This window comes from Sciurus vulgaris, assembly GCF_902686455.1.
Source record: "Sciurus vulgaris genome assembly, chromosome: 1".
Lineage (NCBI taxonomy): Eukaryota > Metazoa > Chordata > Mammalia > Rodentia > Sciuridae > Sciurus > Sciurus vulgaris.
The window spans coordinates 85,564,423-85,586,419 of NC_136461.1; the positions used below are offsets into that span (position 1 = coordinate 85,564,423).

The window sequence follows — 21,997 nt, forward strand, 5'->3', positions numbered from 1 at the left end:
CAAAACTGTAAAAAAGCGGTTTGTCTTAGATCAGAAATGCTGACCTTGGGTTAGTATGTCTACAATCACTGTTCATAATTAAATTCTTCTCCAGGCATAAATTAGGGTACTAGGAAGAATTCAGTTGAAGGGCCATGTCATTTCAGATAGAACCTTATTTACGAAAGAAAGGTGACATTTTCACAGAAACGGAATGCAAAAGGAAATAAAAAAACTGTTGAGAGTAAAGCACAGTTTATTTATGTTTTTCTGAGGGTTCTGCATTTGTTATGTTCTCAATACTTTGTTCCATTCTCCACTCTTTAAATTATTTCATAAACAGTGATACTAAAGCTAACGGAGGCTGCTACAGCTGACACACAGATCGTTTTACTTTCATACTCCACCTTTGCAAAGAGCAGCATTCGGCTACTGGAGTTGGAGGCTGTGGACAGGTGTCCCCAAAAGATATACAGGGGCAAATGGGGAGGTACGGGGCCGAATGCATGGGGAACAGTCGCTCCGGTCCCCTAGAGCCCACCCCTCGGGACTCCGGAGCTTCTTCAGTCACTGCCGCTCAGGGCAGGACCAGACAGGCTTTCTGAAATCGCCTCCGAAGTAAACAGAAAGGTCCCCACCAAAGGGCACCCCCTGCGGTCACGGGAAGTCCTCCACTTGTCCCGCCTGCCCACGCGGGGCCCTGGCTCCGCGCTCCTCCGCCTCCCCCGCAGATCTCCGGCCGAGGCAAAGTTTCCCGCGTCTCCCACTCGCGGGCGCGGCGGCCGCGGAGGCCTCGGGCTGCGACAGCCGGTCCCCCTCCCGCCCCGGGCGAGCCGGCGCGCGGTCGGTACCTCGATGTCCGGCGCGTCCTTGCTAAGCACAGGGGCCATGGCAGTGCCTACAGTCTGGAGTCTCCTACACACAGACCCTCCCTGCGTCCTCGGGCGCCAGCCAGAAACCGAAGCGACAGCTTGCGGGAACGCGAGTGGAAAAGCTGTCGGAAGCGAGGGCCGGCGGCGCGGGGGCGGGGCGGGGCGGGCGCGGGCGGCGACGCCCCCGGGGCGGGGCTGCGCGCTCGGTCCCGCGGCTCAGGCGTCCTGCCGAGCCGCCGGGCCCCGCGCTTCCTTCGTGTGGCCGGTTCCGGCAGCGCCCGGCCGCGGGTTTTCTTCTGCGGGCGGGAGGCGGGAGAGAGCACTCGCACCGGGCACTGGCCTTACTCTGGAAGCTAGTAAAGGCTGAGCTAGGTAGGCGGGGGACAAAGTGAGGGATCCCCGGGATTAAAGGTAAAAGCTGTCGCGACACAAGTAACAAATTGCTCCTTTCCTTTCCTCCCGCGTGAACCCCGTGAGGTGCAGAAACATTCTCTTAGGAGCAACTGGATCTCCCGGAACTTCCCAGGGATGAGAGTAGATGTAATTCAGCAGGCGGGCAGGACTCTGGGCCGGGTGGAGGACGGAGTTGACAGCCCCTGGGGGCCTGGAGGGGAGCAAGCACCAGTACCTAAAGCCAACAGCAATATGCAGTAAGTGCTGTAGGTGTACACCATCAATGCTGGGTTTTTTGTTTTGGTTTTTTGTTTTTGTTTTGTTTTGTTTTGTTTTGTTTGCAGGATAATCCATTCTATGGCTGTTTTTTTAAAAAAACCATTATTCTAAAACGTAAAGCTCTTTTGAAGTCCTTTATGTTTTGCCACAGGAAGAAGGGAGGAAGAGGGGGAGTGATTTCACTTAGAAATAGCCCCATATCAGAAAATATTCACCGCTTCTTTGAGGATGTTTGTGCTCCAAACTTCTGCCCTTTTCTTCCCTAGTTGAATGCATCCCCTTCTCTCATACACTTTGTACTTACCTCTAATAAGGCATGTGTGGCACTTCATCTTCTTGGCAGATTGTGACCCCGTGGAGTCACGTATTTCCCCTTTATTATTATTATTTTTTATAAGTTCATTCATCCTTCTCAATATGTGTGTATTGGGCAGCTTCAATGTGCCAACACTGTGTTAGGTTCTCAGATACAGTCTTTAAGAAGAGATACCATTGTCCCTGAGATGAGACTTAATGTAAGGGCTGAAGTAGAATGTGATGCTGATTGTCAGATAAAAGAGGATTAGGAGAGAAATTACTGAGACATGGATCTTTGAGTGACTGGAGAAGGCTTCTCTAAACAAGCCCTCAGATTGCCTTCAAGAACAAGCAACTTACTAATGGTCCAATACCTTGTCCTTGAATCAAAAAATGTTATTATGAGCAACTAGAACATTAAATAGAAGCCTTGGGATCTCCTTGACTCTGTTACCTCACATCCTCATGAAATTCTTTCCCAAGCTCTAAAGAGTAACCTCTTAAGTAAATCTTGAATCGCTCTTCATTTCCTCATCTTCAATCCATCCATCATGATCAAAGCCATGTATTCCAGGCTTATTGCTTACCTGCTCTCTACTCCAGAATAAAATATGTCTTTCTCCCTCTCTCTCTTTCTCTCTCTCTCTCTCTCTCTCTCTCTCTCGCTCTCTCTCTCTCTCGCTCTCTCTCGCTCTCTCTCTCTTTCACACACACACACACACACATACTATAAATCTTTCAGTGCTTCATTACAGTCAGAATATAATGCAAACTCTCTAGTGACTTCTAGACAACCTTCCCTTCCCTCCTCTCCAACCTCCCCTAGGGCCACTCTTACCCTAACTCATGTTCCAACCACAGAATAATCTTATCTTCCAACCACTTCTCTCCCTTTTTTATTGTTCACTTCTTGGAATTCTTCAGGTCTACTCATGTTTTAGATCTCAGAGAAGCCTTCCCTGACTCACTCTCACCACCAAAAATTAGACCCACCCTTTCTGTGTTGTTCTAGTTCACACACCATATTTTTTCATGATAGACCTGCCAAATTTTGTTTTATATTTATCTTAATGTGACTTCTTTAATTATGTCTTCTGTTTAAAGTAGAAGCCCCAGGAAGAGAGGGCCCATGTTGATTTGGTTTTCTACTGGGTACTCAGTTCTTGCCTGGGACTGAAAAAAAAAAAAAAAAAAAAAAACCAAGAACACTTGGTGATTGAATGAATGGAGCAGACCCTGAAGTTTGTTATGCACTAAGCAATTCATTTGAGAAACGTTAGTTTCACTTCATCATGTATTCTTCTCAATGTTCCACTTACTGCTGAGAAGTCACAATATCTGTCATTGAATTTCTAGCTAAAATATGTCAAATTAACTACTTTCCTTTCAGGCAGTAATGTTCCAAAGTCATATGTTCTTGCATCTCCCTGTAACCATACCGTACTTACCTCCAAACTGATCTATAGCTTTTGGAGATATAAACACACATGCAGATAAACATATACATATGCATATATTCATATATCCACAGATAAAGAAATATATACATCCTTTATATATGTATTCGTAGTAAATGTATGTATTCTTGGACAAATACATGTAGAATAGGTATGATGCATATGATTATATTATATATTATAATTACCTCTCAAGTTTAATCTGTAAAATTCAAAGTTCAGTTTCTAACCTTCGGAAATATGAACTTCTGTACTCTTCAGGGTAATAATCAATAATTGATTTATGAGTAAAGAAATCCAGGTTATCCCTTTGAGTAAGACACTATCTCCATATTTTCTTTCTGAGATAATTATTTTCCTAAACTACCATAGAATGGTAGGGATAAGTCCAAAATACACGCTTTCCCAAGGTAAGCACTTCATGAATGACAGCCAAATATAAAATTCAAACACTACTTTATGACACCCTAACTTTATCAAACAGATGTGTCCTGTTCTAAGATACTTAATTAAGGCATCTAATCACATTACTCACATGCCACATCTATACTCTGTGATCAGTGATTGAAACTAATAATATTTAAATCCATTGAAATTCTACATTAAATGCAGTTGTACCTGTAAATAATCCAAGCTGTTTAAAGCTTACTTACTGCAAATGCATTCACACCACACTTTTAAAAAGTTGTAAATTATGATGGCATTTGTCAAGCTGTCCCTCCATCTGGAAGCACAGTCAAATATCAGGTGTTCCACATTAATTTTTTGTAGGCTTTGGTGAGACAGCTCATCTTTCAACTTAATAGTTTACAGTACATGAATGAATATTATTATTATCACCATAGTCAGAAGTAAGGCTTATGAGTCATCTTTAATTTCACATCTGAAAAGTTTTTCAATATCACAAATTTAGAAACACAATAAAAATTCAAGTTTCCATATGCCTTTATTTTCTTCTTGTAGCCTAACATTAGGCACCTATTTTTGAACACTCTTTGGAAGTTAGAGACTTCAATTGATTGTGAGATACATGTTTTCCTCCATCTGATTTTCTAGGACCAAATGATTATAATCCAGGCCATAATGACTAAAGATCAATTAGGTCCAAATATTTCCAGTATTCCTTCTCTGAAAGACGATATTAGTTTGTATTCTGTAGAATAAACTGGGAATAATTTATTTGACTACATATAAGCAATTATGTAAATGTCATAAAAGCACATAGCACAGAACTACAAATAACTCATGGAAAGATATTCAACAATTATTTTTGAGTGTTTGTTTCAAGCACAGTGATAGGTTCTTTGTGATATCTCTGTGGACAATAAAGACGTTTGTCTCTGTTACCATAGACCTTTAGCTACTGGTTCAAAAATACATATTGCCACTTAGTGATTGTGAGTAAGTAGCTTAAGGGATTATTGTGAGAATCAAATGTCAAAGTGTGTGCAGCAGTAGTCTACTAATTGCCAAGTGCCATGTAATGTAAGTCAAATATTAAAAATTTAAAGATTCAATTCTCCAGTGCTCACGTTCTGGCAAAAACACAATTGGAGCATGATTGCCTTTGAGCAATTGGGGTAAAATGCAGTGTGAGTGAGAGGTTTATAGCATTATCTAACTTCAGGTAGAGGGAAAACATCCTGTAGAATGAGAAATCTCTGAATTTTCCTCACATCTTACAAATTTTTTCCTGGAGCTTGCTACTTTTCTCTCTCTTTCAGAAGTTTCCATAATTACAGCAGTTGGCACTTAAAGCAGTTTCTTTATTTTCTTGCTGGAATTTTACTTTTTCATAATTTCAGGTTCACTTGTATCTGGCATTGAGACAGACCCTTACTGCAAATTATCCATTGCTCCCTTTGGTTATCTATAGTGAATGTGGTGATATGTCTCACAAACCTGCAACTCCACCCACCCCTCTTACCTGTTCAAGACCTAGGTGCTCATTTCCTGCACTCCTGTAGGTGTTGGAGGTTGACAGCTCTTTGCTGAGTCCCTCTTTGGAAACTGTCTTTAGCTAAAGGGAGCCATCCATGGGTTCATGCATCTTCCTACAGGAACAGATATTCAATGACTAGTTTGCTTGAGGACATAAAGTTCTGGCTCGTGCCTCAACTCAAGACTTCTTGGAGCGGCCATCCCAACTTCAGAGATCACTTAAGAAATCAACTAAGACATTTGTTAAGCAATAGAGTTGGATTTCTCCCTGTGTGCATCCTCCGCCCCCACTAATCCTCATTCAAACAGTCCTTCCCAATATACCTTCCTGCACGCACCTGTCTCTCAGAGTCTTGTTTCCCAAGCTAAGTTATTACCATCATTAAGTTAGTGAGTGGAATATTCTGCCTGTAAAATGTGCTAAGTTACCCTCATGCCTAGACATAAAAATTGACATGATAACAAAATCCCTTTGTTTCTATGTTCTGAGGTGTTTCTGTATTCATTCATTTTCATCTTTCAAATAACTGTATACTTAATGTAGGATAGTTGCAGTGAAAACCAGGAGAGATAACATGCTGAACAAATTAGAAGTGAATGCTATGGTCATGCAGCTAGCAGATGAGTTAAGAAGATGAACATTTGCAAATAATCGCACAAAAATATAATAGTTACTGTGAATAACAATATCAAGGAAAAACAGTGGACTGTTATAACAGAGGGAACTAGAAAATCACTGAAGGAGTCCTTGAGGAAATGAACCTGTTGCTCATCTAAAGGACAGCAAGAGTTAAAAACAGGAGGCAATCAAAGTACTTGAGTGAGGGAAGGAAACTTCAAAGGCTCTAAAGCCACCTACATCCTGATAAAAAGGACTGGAGGTCCGTAGGGCCAGAGTTCAGGTAAGTAGTGGCAGAGTTACAGACAGGGTGAGGCTACAGAGATAAGCTTGCCATCGAGGGGCTTAATCTTTGTGTAAGATTTTGAACTTTATCCTACAAGATCCAGGAAGCCATTTTTAAAACAGAGGAATGACAGTATGTTTTGAAGTATTACTCTGATTGCAAGGTATGTGTAATTGCATATTCACATACTCATTTGAGTGAATGTGTGAAAATCAACCCAGGTAAGAGATTGTTGGGCATGGGCTCTGTCATTCTCTCCATGCTTGTCTGGGCAGTAACCCTAATTATCATTAGAAACCAAAATAGTTCATACATATATCAATATTGTTATTTAGCATGTTTTAGCACTTAATAAGCATATCTCTGTTTTTATTCAGAGGCTGGAAAATTAAACCCATACCCCATAAATGTTAAAAAGCAGATCTCTGTCTCTCAATCAATGGCTGTTTGTCTATTTTTCAACATAAAGCAATAATCATTCATTTTTTATCACCTGCATAGTGAATGGCATGCTATTCTTCCTTCCTCCCCAATTTGTTTTCATGATTGCCCACCACCCAAGACTAAAATCCTTAATGATTTTGAGTGGGTCTGATCTTTTAATTCTCCACACCTAACATAGTACCTAGTACACAATGGGTATGTGAATATTTAGTAATAATTGTTATATTATTTTTTTTTAAATTCATTGCAAGCAAATATTCATTATGAGTATGGCAGTGGGTATAGAAAGGCTAAGGGGAAAATATGTCTAGTAATGTACAAATAAAGGGCATTAATGAACAATTCACAAAAAAGGAATAAAAGTTTAAAAAATGTAAAAATTTAATTTATCTAGTAATCAAAGAAATGCCAAAATATTTGACAAATGATCTTTTCACATATAAGACTGGCAAATTCTTTTAGGGATTTACCAAAATGTAGGAAAAGTAAGAGGTTCATAAGATATTATAATGGTACAGTATATAGGTAAGCAGTTCAGGTTTGCGTACCTATCTTAATCCATTCTAGCTGATATAGCAAAATACCATAAACCGGGTAGCTTATAAACAACAAAAAGTTATTTCTCACTATTCTGGAGACTGGGAAGTTCCCCAGATCAAGACATCAGTAGGTACTGTGTCTGCTGAAGGCCTGCTTTCTAGTTCATACATGGTTCCTTCTAGCTGTTTCCTGGCCTCTTTTATAGATGATGCTTATGCTCATGATCTAATCACCTTTCAAAGACCCCCACCACATAATATCACATGGGTGATAAAGTTTCAACTCACATATTTGGGGTTCAAATCATAGCAGTAGCCAAATTTTAAATGTGTTCATTCTCTTTGACTCAGCAGCTTCATCTCTCATGTTTATATTTTTAAAAAGGAATCATTCTTGTACGCTGTTTACTCTAAAACATGGTTCATTCCATAGTTGTTTACACAAAAATAAAAAGGTAACAAAATATATGTCCTATGATATGTGATTGATTAATAACTGTAGTGAATTCATATAATTCAACTTTGTGCAGTCATTAGTAAAGAGGTTGTGGGAAAATATTACCAATATGGACAGACATAAACCTTTATACATCAACAAATCAAATAACATGATGTTGTAGGGTTTAAATATACATGGAAAAAAAACTAATAGATATCAGCTAATTGTAGGAAAAGTAAAAGTTTTTTAAAAACTCCATTGCATAATAAGAAAATATACCAATGCACATACCTTTCATTAATTTTTATGTATATATTCATATATGAAAAAAACCTCATTGCTTCTACTTTAGTGCTTGACACATTAGACACTAGTTTTTAATTTAGGTATTATATATGAAAAAAACTGAATACCAAAATCATCTATAATATTCTATAGTTTATTCTATTCAAAATAACTACTAATGTTATCACAGTGTTAGCAAAAAAGGTTTTAAGGATTATAATCTGTTAAATAGAATTTTTAATATTATTCTAGTGCAAATATGAATTTTAAGAGTTATAGAAACTGGAAAACAGAATCATTTTCTAGTTACTTTAGACAAAATAATCTGAATGTTCAAATAGTATTCCATTACCAAAAAAGTATTTGACTGTTTTGGTTATTTAATCTATAAAACAACAATCATGTCAGTCTTTTGCTGCAAACCAAGTATTTCTTTTTACCTCACTCAGTAGGAAAAAGTCCTTTCAGTGGCTCACAGGCAATGTGATGTAGTCACTGTCTTTTTTTCTCCCCTGTCCCTGCTGTTGTTTACTCCAGTCCCATCCAGACAGGGTTCCCCACTTGCTGTCCTCTCTGCATGCAGTGCTTTCCACTACACATTCCAACAGCTTTGACCTCAAGGTCACCTTCTCCACAAGGTCTTCTCTGACCACTATACTTAAAATTTCAGCTCCTATTTCTTACATTCACTATCTTCCCTTTTCCTGCTTTATTTTTCTTCATTGTGCACAATAAAAATGACAATTTTATTTGTTCTCATTATGTGTTTTTTATTGTTTGCCTTTCCTACCAGAATATATTTTTAAAATTCTTTTGTTAGCGTCTGAAATCATGTAGATGTCCTCCAAATATGTGTTGATTGAATGAACAAATGGATTTTAAATCAACATATTTGTGTACTTTTCCAATAGCACCCACTCCAGTGCATCTTTTGATGTTTAAAAATTGAAATTTATCGTGTATGACTATCAGTGAGACTCTAAGCTAAAAGTTTTCTCTGAGACACATTTCCCGTCCTTATCTTAAGGACTCACTTGGCAATATTTGATAAATATAATCTTCCATGTAAAGTATCCCTTTTTGATAAATGTGAAAATATTTTCCATTTCCCTATTTCTCATCTTCATATTAAGAGTTTCATTAGTTTTGGTTTTTTTCAAATTCTCTGAACATTCTATTCTCCACTTCTTGAAAATGTTATCAAATTATTTTCTTTTAATATTTTTGAATGCATATTTGCATTCAGTATGCAGAGTTCAAGTGAAAGATTATTTGTAGTTTATCCCAGGAAGAATAGCAATCCATAAAGTATTTTAACATTCTTTTAGAAGAAATATATTACAACTTTATATCATCATATGTGTGTATACGTATACCTATAAATGTGACTATGTGTGCATACATGTAATATAGACAGACAGATCTAAGACCTCAGCATAATTTTTCCACCTATTGCTCAAGATGACTCATCACTGAACTCATACATTCAACTATCTAGTTTTTTAAGCTTCAGTTGAAAGAGCTTATAGTTTGGGTGTAGATATTGTTTTACTTTTTGCTTGAGGTGGGGAGGGTTGGGGATTGCTGATCACTGTGGTTCTTCCAAGTAGCACAAGTACATTACACAGTGTGATCTTTGATAAACGTCCAAATGGATTTGAAAACTAAGTAAACAGAACTGCTTTTTGAGTCCCATAATTTATTCCAGCCATCTGTCTCTTTCTCTCTCTCTCTCTCTCTCTCTCTCTCTCTCTCTCTCTCTCTCTCTCTCTCTCTCTCTCTCTCTCTCTCACACACACACACACACACACACACACATTTATTTCTTAAGAGCTTTATGATTTTCTTTTGCCCACCCACAACCCTGTAGTACCTTTAGGATACAACAACACTAATGTATTTCAGGTCTGACTTTGACCCCTTAAAGAATATGATACATCTTTCCATTGAGAACAATTTGTCAACATAACCATTTGTAATTTGGAGGTTTAAAAAATGTGGAACCAAAAACATTCTTTTGGCATCGTGCTTTCTATTTAAAGGCCACCAAATGTTTCTTTCTGAGAGATTGTATTGAGCAGTTAGGATCTTGGCATCCACTATTGTTCTAGGGAAAGATTTTCTGGCCCACACTTGTTGTTCCTGGATAATGAATGACTAGAGTATATGGACAGAGCCACCTTCCCATCTGTACAAACCTTAACTACCATCGATTGCTGCCTTGTGTCCTCTGTTGAACCACGCATGCTTAATCATTAATTTTACTTAGTGCTAATAAAAATAGCAAACTTTATTGATCATCTACTGTATGCCCAGGACATTACATATAATCTCTGATTTAATTATCACAATAATCTGACTTTAAAGATAGATAACTGATGACTATGCATTATATTGGAGATTCTGACACCTAATTTCCATTTTCAGTGGGTGTTCTTAAAACAACAGAAATTTGTAGATTTCATTTGTTCCAAACACAGTGTAGTTTATAAGGTGTATTTTTAGTGCTCCTGGGTAATGACACTAACTTTTAGAGTTCATATTTTGCTAAACAGTGCATTATATTGTTTATATTAATTGTTATATAGCTTCAAAATGAGGCTTAGTAATCTTAATGCTATTTATTCACAAGACTGAAGGATTATGGGTTCTAGAATCTTGCTTAGGACTCCTTAACTTCATATATCTTCCATTTTACTGTTCTGTCTTAAAGTACAGTAACATATTCCCCTAGAGAATTTATTTTTCTGTTCTATTCTAGCCTATTTCACTCTAGTCTAGCCTGTGACCTGCACTAATTCTGATGTTTAGAGAATGATAATATCTGTATCATGGTTTTCTAGGCTACAGTAAGGAGCAAACATACATATTATATGACTAGATATGTTATAGCTATGACCATATGTATCAGTCACATCCTATGTAAACATATGTATATTTATATATTTGCAGTTGATATACATAGCAATGCCTATGTGATGAGCTCTATGACAGATTTTGACACAAATGTAATGTGCTAAATACTATATCATTTTCTCCCATCGTTTGAACTAAGCTAAATTGCTAAACATAAAACACAAATTTCTAAACAACTAATATGGTTCACTGACACAAGACACAATTCTTTAAAGCAGATTTTTCTTGGATTAAGAAAAATGTAACTAGTGTGATAAAAATAGAGAATGATTAAATAATTTGAGATTATTTAGCCTAGAGAAGATAAAACTACCTAACTTTGAATAAATTATTATGTTTAAGTAGATTTTTAAACTAAGAATAGTAAGAAATTATTTACTATTATGTTAACAGGTCAAGAAATTGGTTCAATAAATTAAGAGAGTTTAATTGGATATAAGAATAAAAACTTGTCCATGCCAAAGATAAAATTTTAGCCTAGACTACTAAGGAAGATGTGAAGTCTTTATACTTGTAAAAATGCACAAATAGCAAGGAACTATTTACCCCAGGCTCCCAACACCCACCAAAATAAGCTGCTGAACTACATCATCTTAAGTAACTTTTTCTAATTTTTGGTTGTTATAGACATCATTAACTCTCTCTGTCCCTTCTTTTGTCTTTCCCTGCCATTATGATCACAATACCATAAGGAAATAATAATTTGTGGCCTTTATTTTAAGCACATCTGATTATAAAATTATCAACTGCACTTCTCTTTTGCATTCAATGATTAAGAAGTGACAATGGTTGTATATAAGCCAATTTTTCAGGAGTAAAATGCAGATTCCAAGGTAGACCACATTTATAATGTACCCCTTACCATATGCATGCAAATATAATGGTTAGAAAACGTTTAAATCATACCACTCCTCTGTTCAAAACCTATCAGTGCCTCTTAATTAAAATTAAAGCAAAACCCACATTTCTTAGAATGGTATTCAAGCACTGAGATAATCTGTACCTGCTTGTATTTCTGATCCCATTTCCTCTCCTTCTTTGACTCACATCCTATCAGTCAAGGTGGCATTACTATTTGTCCAGCATGTCAGTTTCTTAGGTTTTCCTGTTCTGTATCTTTAGATTAATATCAAAATGGTACGGAGTAGGCAACCATTCAATGATGTCAAATCAACATATTTCATGGGTAGGAAACAGCAAGTGCAGAGACTTTCACTTCTCTCTTTCCATCATCTACACCTAAATATGCATAGGCACAAGTGCACATCAATGTCCGACACTTTCTTCTAACTGCTTTCTTCACCTTATAAACTGACATTATAGCTGTATTGGTATACTTCCTTTTATCAGCTTCTTTTTATTTATCATTAGTACTGCATATTCTTTGGTACATTACCCACCACCTAGAATAGGACCTAACATGATAGATATTTAATAAATAAATCTTTCACTTTACTCTCAATTTAAAGTAGCTTTTGTTTCTGCAGTGTCAAATCTGGTGAAAAATTTTGTTTATAATTGTGACTGTAGCCAAAGTCAGTACATTTTTGATGGAATATTATGCTTATCATGGAAAGTGCTATAGTCTAAAGGTGAACTGGAAAGTACAATTTGCAAAACTCATACCATTTATTCTTTCTAAAACTGAATCAAGGCTTATGCTCTTTGGGGAAAGATGCATTATTAAAGAAAACTTATTGTGAACTTCTTTGCTGCATATAAGAAAGCATAGCAAGTTAAAAAATGTGATTCTCTGTCTGATGTGAGAAGAATTTATTCCATCCCTTATCTGAGCATTTCATTGCCATTTGCATGTTGCCTGGAATACAAATTGTACTTAGTAATCAATCAGTGTTTAATTGCCGCTCAAGTAAACCCTTGTAATCAGACTTGCTGTAAAAATGTTAAGGTGTTCAAAAAGCATAAGGTGGCATTTTCCTCTCCTTCTTATTATGCCTGTGTAACTTCCATTAATACTAATAGGAGGCACAGCTGGTCGTCAACAGGAGATTACAGGTTGCTGTTAAAATCATATTTTATTTTTATACCTTGGCAAGATTTATGTATTGAAATCAGGTGGCCAGATTTTTGCTGCTGTTAAAAATCTTTTACTCTGAAAGAATGAGATGGAGGGGGGCAAAAATTGAGTCTCATATTTTTTATTTTAGGAATAAAAAGACTCGAAATCCAAGCACCAGCTTGTCCTTATACAGCAAGTCTGTCTTATTCTTTAGCACCAGCTGGAGTCCCATTTCTAATTTGCTGTGAAGAATTAAGTGATTTGAGACCCATACCCTGGAGTATTTGACCTCCAATGTCAACCAGCTAGCTTGCAATTCCCTTGACTGGAAAGTTTCTCCAGAATTGATTTGAACTAACATCAGTTAAAATACTTTGCCATATAGTGGTAAATATGATTGCAAATCTGAGTAAGACTTTATAACCATGAAAATAAGTACACAGTAGAATATGAAAGAAAAGCATTTAGGCCCTCCGAGGACCTTAGTGATCAAAAATGTTGTCATAATGGAACTTTCACCTCAAGGTCATCCATCTGATTCTGGCACAGCTGGGTGTCTTTTTTGGCTGAAGTTGGTTGTTTGTAGCCCATGTGAATGTGTCCATGCTCTGGAGTTCATTTCTTTGTGGTTGGGTCCATTTGTCATAAATAGCTATTTCTGTTATTCTCAATTGCCACGATGTTGATAACCCTAGAGGAGAATAGAGCACTAAAAATGGTAGTTAGTGCAGTATCATTGTTACCCAAACACAAACTAGTCTCATTTTAATCTGTTTTCATTCTCTCATGCTATTGCCATCATCTGAATTGTCTTCATTTTTTCTCTGCAGTTAATCTAGTCCTTCAAATTATTTAACACATTCCTTCTTTCTCCATGAAACTACTCCCAATAATTCCTGTGATCAGTAGATTGTTCTCCTTGCTCAACTTGCTTTGTGCTAATTACCTGACAATATCAGTGTAACTGAGTGATAAGATGAGTAGTGCTGGAAGGAATAGTAGTCAAGCACTATTGTAGAGAGAATAAATGTCACCGTGCTCATAACTCTCCTTCTACTTCTCCACCCTTGTTCTTTTTTCATTTCCCCCTTCATTTCATTTCCCAGCGTCATTCCAGTTTATTGATCCATTTTATCCTATCATCCCTGATTGGGAACATCTATAAAAACTTAAATTGAGCAACACATATACCATTTATGATAACTTTAAAATAATATTTGAATATAATAAGATTCCCAGAATTGAAAACTTGGGGCTTAATGTGTAAACCTATCCCATGAAGCCATATCTTGCTCCTCACTTCTAAATCTCATCTGGCTCCTTATTATAGAAACACCATGTACTGACTGACAGCCTGTAGTTCTGGTACTCATCTTTTGCTACTGCCTATTTTAACTTGTTGGATTATCATGTAAACTTTGAAGGGTACAATAAATTCATAGCCAGGAAAGTCCCCATCCATAATAAAGTGAATGTAAGACAAAGTGTGTGGAAGGTGCCAGGTATGAGGTGAGAAGAAAAGGTGTAGGTGCATTCTGAGAACTCCTGATTGGAAAAGCAAGTAACAATTACCTTTCAGAAACCATTTTCCTCCATATTTTATTTTCATATGTTTTGGGGGAGGGTTACATGGAACATTTTGTATTATTTTTCAAGTGTACTGTGAGGTAGCCTTATGACATTGGGCAGTTACCAACCTTAAAGTTGAGTGTTTTTTTTTTCCCCATAAATAAAAATACATGGTGGGACTGAGTAATAAAAATAGCTACCATTTTTCAAGAGATTATATTACACCACATACTGCTTTAAGTGCATTATGTATGTTTTCTCATTCAATACTAAATCAGTCTCAGAAGATATTGTTAAGCTTGTTTTACAAAAAATAAGAGTAAATCGTGTCTTCAGGAATTGAAGTTCCTTGATCTAAATCACATTACCAGAAATATCAGTTTCAAGCTGATATTTCAACTCCACCACCTATTTTCTTAACCAGTATTGAACACAATCTCTTTAAATCCTAATAGTCTATGATTTGGTTATCCTGTTTAAGCAAATGAAGATCTATCCTTAGATTCTACCACAATATGTCAAGTTTCCCATATGAAAGTACTATGCTTGTGCATTCAATTCAGTATTTGAACAAAGAGTAGAAAGAAGGAGAACTGGGTTTATATGCTATTATACAACAATGCTTGCTTACTTAAGTTATTGTCCCTGGTAGATTGAGTGTTAATATTCTAATAATATATATATTTTTTCTTTGACATCATATAACACATTTGGGCACTGAATAAACTACTCAATAAGTTCCTACAGTTCTAATAAAATTAAAGGATTAAGTCATTAGTACTCAGAGTTTTATACCTTTTCAAATCTGTACTGGGAATGTGTCAGGGCTACTGTACTGGTGAGAAAGTGTAAAAAAGAAAGGGCTTGAGTTCCTTCCTCAGGGATTCATAAGTAACTATTTTTTCTATCCTTGTTTGGAAGGATGGGGAATATAGAAAATGACTAATCAAATATTTTCCCAAATCTTATGATGTCCCATAACCAGAACTTGAAATGAAAAAGCTAAAATTTGATTCTTTTTTTCCTTCTTTCTTTCTTTTTTTTTTAAACAGTTGCTTCAGTTTAGATCTGGACAGTCTTTTAAAAGACCATTTGTTAAATAAAGACCTGGTACCCAGCTTTATGCTACAGGGAAGTGATGGAAACCCTATAAGGTAGGGGCCTAATGGAAGGTCTTCAGGTCAGTGAGAGTATTCCCTTGAAGGGGATTTTGGGATCATGGTCTCTTTCTGTCTTTAGCTCCACAGCATGAGGTAACAGCTTTCCTCTACCAAGATGTGCTGCCTCATCCAGAAGCAATAGAACCAATATATCATGGATTGAAACCTCCAAGACTGTAAGCCAAAGTAAACTTTTTCCCTTTATAAATTGATTTATATCCGAAATTTGGTACAGTGTGGAAAGGTGACTAGCACACTAATATTATATTTTAACAACCTTTAGCTAAACTTAGAATCCCACTGAGTAAAAATATAAGAGGAGGATAATAGACAAATAATTCATGCCCATTTATCAAAATATTATTCTGTAACAGATTTTTCTTTGTGTGTGCTGCTCATGTTGTTTTAATGTTGTTCACTTTGGAAGAAATAGTGGTACTTTCAAAACTAGTAATTCCTTTCCTGGAGAAATTGCCAAATTCAGAATACCTGCTTACTAGGTACTCACAGCTGATTTCCCATATGTAAGGTGGTCATATTCTGTACCATGATATCATCCAATAAAACCTTCCTGTTCAGTGTTTATTTGGGACCATAGAGCCAAAATTCTCCTCTAAGAGTATTTATCTCAATCATATTTGCTAACTTAACGGCTACTTGGAGATTTAGGTGTTTCCAGAAATAACATTTTTACAAATGTACTTTTGGAAGTTGTGGTGGTATGAGAGTGGATGTGGTTATTTGTTTGTTCATTTGTATTCTGGTTGTTACTTTAGAAGAAGTATTTTTCTTGTGAATGTAATTCCCTCCCTCTTTCCATCTGGTTCCTGGAAAGGAAGCCCTGCTATTTTGTTCCTGAGGACTCATTTTCTAATCATCCTGCTCATCAAACAAGCATAGATAAATAGATTATTATGCCATTCTGGGGGAGCCAATAAACTTCATTTCTCAAACCAATAAACTATGTTCTTGAGATAAGAATCCATATTATGAGAGAGAATGGGGAGAGGATAGTAAAGAACTTATGTTTTGGGACACGTGGAGTGTATTGGGATTTTGTTGCTGTGACCAAAATATACTACAAAAACAACTTAGAAGAAGAAAAATGTATTTTGGCTCACAGTTTCAGAGGTTCAGTCCATGACCAATCAAGTCCTTTGCTCTGGGTCCAAGGTGCAGTAGAATACCATGGTGGAAGGATGTGATGAAGGAGTGTTGCTCTGCTTATGGCAGCCAGGAAACAGAGAAAGTAAGGTGAAGGGGCCACAGGGAAGATGAACCCTTCTGGGCATGCCCTCTGTGACCCAGCTCCTCTAGCCACGTCCCACCTGCCTAAAGTTACCCCCCCAGTGAGTCCATTCAAGCTAGGATGGAGTAATTATGTTATAATTCTCATAATCCAATCATTTCATCTCTAAATATTCCTTTATCAACACAGGAACTTTTGGGAGCCACCTTGTATCTCAACCATAACATCGGATAGTACAGCTGTTCCTCTATCTTGAGAGGAAACAAGGAGTAGAAAGAAGTAAAAGAGTACAGTTTCCACAGGGTAGAGTCCTCCAAATATGTAGGGTCTCAAGAGAAGGCTCCATGGGTATCTGAAAAGACTGGGCCCTGTATTTCACCATTCTGAAGATTCTGAAAAGTATTTTCAGCTAAGTTAGGCAACAAAGAAGTTGGCCTTGTATTGGAGGCACAGTCATCAAAGATACTCTGTTGTCTGGGCAGAAATCCTGACAAAAATTATAGAGCACGTAGTTTGGAATCAATTTTTAATACTGGCATTGTGTGGTCCCTAGATAGTCTCTTTAGTTTTCAATAAACTTTTACTTTTAGAAAAACTTTGATGATAGCACATTATTCTGATATCTTATATTAGTACAGTATCTACATTAAATTAATGAAGCAAAATTGGTCTATTGTCATTATCTAAAATTCATACCTTACTCAAGTTTCCTTAGTTTTTATTTACTGTTTTAACTGTTGCAGAACACCACCAGTGCACCACAGTATAGTTAGCATGTCTTCTTTGGTTCTTTCTGACTATGTCAGTTCCTCAGATGGTCCCTGTTTTATATGATCTTTTTAAGGAGTGCTGGAGGAATACTTAGTAGAATCTCCATTAATTAGGATTTGTTTGATGTTCTTCTCAGGAGTAGACTGTTTTAAGGATTTTGAGGAGGAAGGGTACAGAGGTAAAGTTCCATTCTCATTGTATCATGTCAAGAGTATATGCCATTGATCTTAATATGGTTAATATTAAACTTGATCTTTGGTATCTCCACGCTAAACCTATTCCTTTTTGCTTTCTTTTTCCAGACCAATATTTTTGGAATAGAATAACTTCAGAAACCCCACACTTTAATATTAAGGGAAGAGAAATATCAATCATGATGGGATGGAGAAATATATAAAAGAATGGGGTTTGAGCTATGCCTTGAGAAAGGGGCAGGCCTTCCATATGCAAAAGGGACAGCGGATAGGGAGTTATGTTTCACTTCCTGAAGACCTAAGTACTCACATAAATTATTTGGAATTTTTCTTCTCAGAAACTTGGTTTATTTTTTCCTATTTATTTATTTATTCATTCATTTATTTGTATTAATATGGGTTGATAAATTCTTATTTTATACTTTTAGTTATAATCCTTACTGCTTGATTTTCTGCTAAAATTTTTCCATCACTGGCATTGAAAGCACTTGCAATTTCCACCTGTGTCCTTTTGACATAGCCCATCATTTATGTGTGTGTGTCTGTGTGTGTGTGTGTGTGTGTGTGTGTGTGTGTGTGTGTGTTAGCACTTGCTTACTTTTTGACACTACAACATGTTCTTCACCTTACATATTCCTTGCTTGAATTCTGGAGGCAATCATTTCTTACCTTGGTTCATTTTATTGAAGAATAGTATTAGATCTAGGCCCCTGACCATGCTTATTGCTCTTGTAGTATGGTCATATGGGCCTCCTGAAATGACAGAAGAGTTTATTATATGCGTGTGTACTAAATTTTGTTTATGCACATATCTATAAATATTTCCATGTTTCCACCTGCAATATGTATATTAAGTTAAATAATATACATATTTAATTAAACATGAATTCATTTTGATGCCTTCAACTCTACTCAATTGTCACATTGATTATTGTAAATTTCTCGCCTTCCTTTTCTGTAACTCCACGCACCAACAATGTGAAACTTGATTTCCACAATCCACCATCCCTTTACTTAAAAATGTTCAATTTTAGTGTACATATGTAGCAGTATAGGAATTGTTAATCCCTGCCCCATGAGAAGAAACTGTAACAACGGCACTACAAAGCTTATATACAATGCCTCTTGCCTTTCATGTTACAAATTACAAATTTCCAGAGTTACTGCAGTCAATGTTTACCTCCACTGCCCTAAATGATGTTAATTCATTCTTTTGTAATATAGTTAGATTCTTTTGTCACAGTTTACATTCTGTCCTGAGATTTGTTCATGTCCTAAATGATTTTGTTTTAATTTGCATATGCTAAGGTTTGTTCTTTGTACTATAAAGTTCTATGGATTTTGACAAATGCATTTTATCATGTTTCTACCAATACAATAGGTTAAAAAATAGTTTCATTGCCCTGAAATATCACTTGAATGTTATGTATTCAATTCTGCTCTTTCCTGGAATGTTGCCCACCACTGGTCTATTTACCAACTCTAGAGGTTTGCCTTTCCAGAATGTCATATAAATAAAATCATATAGTAGATAGCCTTCCAGACTAACTTCTTTCACTTAGTAATGTGTATGTGAAATTCATGCATTATTTTTGCATAGCTTGATATCTCATTTCTTATTACTGAATAGAATTACATTGTGTGAATGTATGACGGTTTACTTAACCTTTAACTTACTAAAGACGTCTTACAGTTTTGGGAAATTACATATAAAGCGTCTATAAACACTCATGTCTAAATGATTTTAACTTTACCAATTTAAAATTTAAATTGTTTTTAAAATTTAAAATGTTTTTATTGAGCTATAATTTATATACCATAAAAATCCATTCATTCAAAGTGAATATTTCAGTGGTTTTATACTTATAATATTGTACAACTAATGCTGCTATTTAATTTCAGAATATTTTCAGCACCCCAAAGGGAAATTCAATGTCCATTAGCAGTTACTCCCCATTCCCCCTTTTCTCCAGCCCGGATCTATTTTCTCTTTGTGTCTATTCTTTGCCTATCTGGATATTTCATATAAATGGAATCATATGATACATCATCTTTTGTGTCTGACTCCTTTAACTTAGCATAAATGTTTTCAAAAGCCATGTATGTTGAAGCATATATCAATTATTACTCATTTTTATATCTCAGTATTATTACATCATATGGATATACCACACTTCATTTATCCTTTTATTAGTTGATATTCCTTTGGGTTGTTTCCACTTTGGGGTTATCAAGAATAATGTTGTTATAAACATTCAAGTACAAATTTTCATATGAAGATATTTCATTTCTCTTGAGTATTTTTGCTGGCAGTGCAATTGTTGGGTCATATGGTATCATATCCTTAACTCTCTGAGGAAGTTCCAAACTGTTTTCCAAAGCAACTATACAGTGTTATATTCCTACCAGCAGTGTGTGAGTTTCAGATTCTCCACATCCTCACCAACACTTTTTATTATCATTTTTTATTATAGTCATCTAAAGGATGTGAAGGAATAGCTTATCAGGTTTTGATCCACATTTCTCTAATGACTAATAATGTTGAACATATTTTCTTGTGCTTGATTTGCTGATGTTTGTATGGACATAAGTTTTCAAATTGGTTTGGAAAATACCTAGAAGCAATATTGTTAGATTTTATGCTAAAATGATGGTCTCCTTAATTTTATTGAATTAAATAAATGTGGTATGAATTTTAACCAATTTCTTTAACTCATATCTATTATATACCGTGACAGCTAACTGTTTGTTAGCTAGAAAGAAAACAGAAAGCTCATAATGCCCTGTGCTGTTCTTCCCTGAGTATGGGCAGAAGTCACCCCTTAGGGGAATTGGCAAGGTGTCCTGGTATTTTCAATTGTGACAATGACCATGTATGCTGCGGGCATTTAGTGTCTGAGGACCAATCAATATTGTACAATGTGTGGAAGAGTCTTACACAATTAAGAAATGTCTTATCCCAACTGTCACTGAATATCTCAGATGAAAATAATAGCCAGACACAGAGTAAATAGAAACTAAAAATTAGAAAAGGTAAAGAGTGGATTTCAATAATTTACAATTCATAAAAGTGGATAGTGGTTAGTGACGACTTTCTAAGATGGGTGGGTGATAAGATCTCCTTTCTACAGCTATATTTAGTCTTTTATCTCTGGAAACTAAATATGAAATAGTCACTTTTTAATGAGTTCTCCATCCCTTGAGAGTCTTGTTTTCCTTATTTATATTTTATACCTTCATCTTGACTACTTAACATTATTTAGATTACCCAAGTGTCTGATCTTTGCAATCAAACGATGTTAACCAACACAATTTTTTCCTGTAATGATATGGAGAGATTGGAATTTGAAGAGGGTGTTCAAATTTCTACATTACTCTGAAGTTATTCATTATTAATTTGTTTGAACTAATATTTGCATTGTGGTTAAAACATGACAGGTAATTGGGGTACCTTAAATATTTACCTGGCAAGTTCTTGATATGGGATACTTTGGTTAATTGCATTTTATACTTAATAATAATGAATTGTTTTCTGAGGCCATACAATGTTATGAAATAAACACCTTTTTCAAATCAATTATTTGGGTAAGGGAAAGAAATGAATGCTTTACATGTTAATTCAGAGTATGTGGGAAATTATTCTGAAGTACTATTCAACAATACAAACAAAATGTCACATAACAAAATGAAAACGTCTCAATTTAGTTGGTAGGAATTATAGCTTAAGTTGTGGTGAAATGGAAATTTTTCAAATGGATAATCAACTCTTACTCTGTACATACCAAAATATTTGCTTCCTATTTACTTGGAATTTTGCATATTGCTAAAATTCATTTCCCTCAATCAATTAGAGATTAGCATACAGTATTCTCTATTACTGGCAGCCAACTCAATAAGTAGTAATTAAGCCCTATGGCAGTCTTTTCCACTGGTAGCCCCCAGTGAATAAGTTTCCCAGTATTCATCTCATGTGCAATCTTCTCCCCTTGAATCTGGGCTGGACCAATGATGTACATAATCAAAAGAAAATGTCACAGTAGTATTTTACCACTCTTGGTCTAAGCCTTAAAAAGTTTATGAAATTTCCACTTCTGAAAACATAGGAACCTTGAAACTCCAGCAAGAAATTCAGCTGTATGTCCAGAAATGCAATATGAGAAGCACCAAGGAGACAGGCCCTGAGACCACATGGAAAGAGAAAGATGCCTATCTCTCTTAACCTCTCTGCTGCCTGGCCAAATGAATTCACCCATAAAAGTGTACAGTAGCAAGAAAAACATAAGAATCA

The 21,997-nt window shown here is 36.1% G+C and overlaps 1 protein-coding gene and 1 long non-coding RNA gene across 11 annotated transcripts in view; one reads left to right on the forward strand and one right to left on the reverse strand.

Moving 5' to 3' along the window:
- The window catches only part of DPYD (dihydropyrimidine dehydrogenase), an 845,662-nt gene extending 844,654 nt beyond the window's left edge, over positions 1-1,008 (reverse strand). For all 5 annotated transcript variants that reach the window (XM_079105431.1, XM_079105432.1, XM_079105430.1 and 2 more), the window contains exon 1: positions 831-1,008. In XM_079105431.1, coding sequence (XP_078961557.1) covers positions 831-869 — 39 coding nt within the window. In that variant the 5' untranslated portion in view covers positions 870-1,008. The remainder of the gene's footprint in view (positions 1-830) is intronic.
- Positions 1,009-1,100: 92 nt separating this feature from the next.
- LOC306648072 overlaps positions 1,101-21,997 on the forward strand; it is a 71,284-nt gene continuing 50,387 nt past the window's right edge. For 3 of the 6 annotated variants that reach the window (XR_013760274.1, XR_013760275.1, XR_013760276.1), the window contains exon 1: positions 1,101-1,887. This is a non-coding gene — a long non-coding RNA (uncharacterized lncRNA). The remainder of the gene's footprint in view (positions 1,888-21,997) is intronic. The other 3 variants (XR_013760277.1, XR_013760279.1, XR_013760278.1) reach the window with 3 other exon arrangements.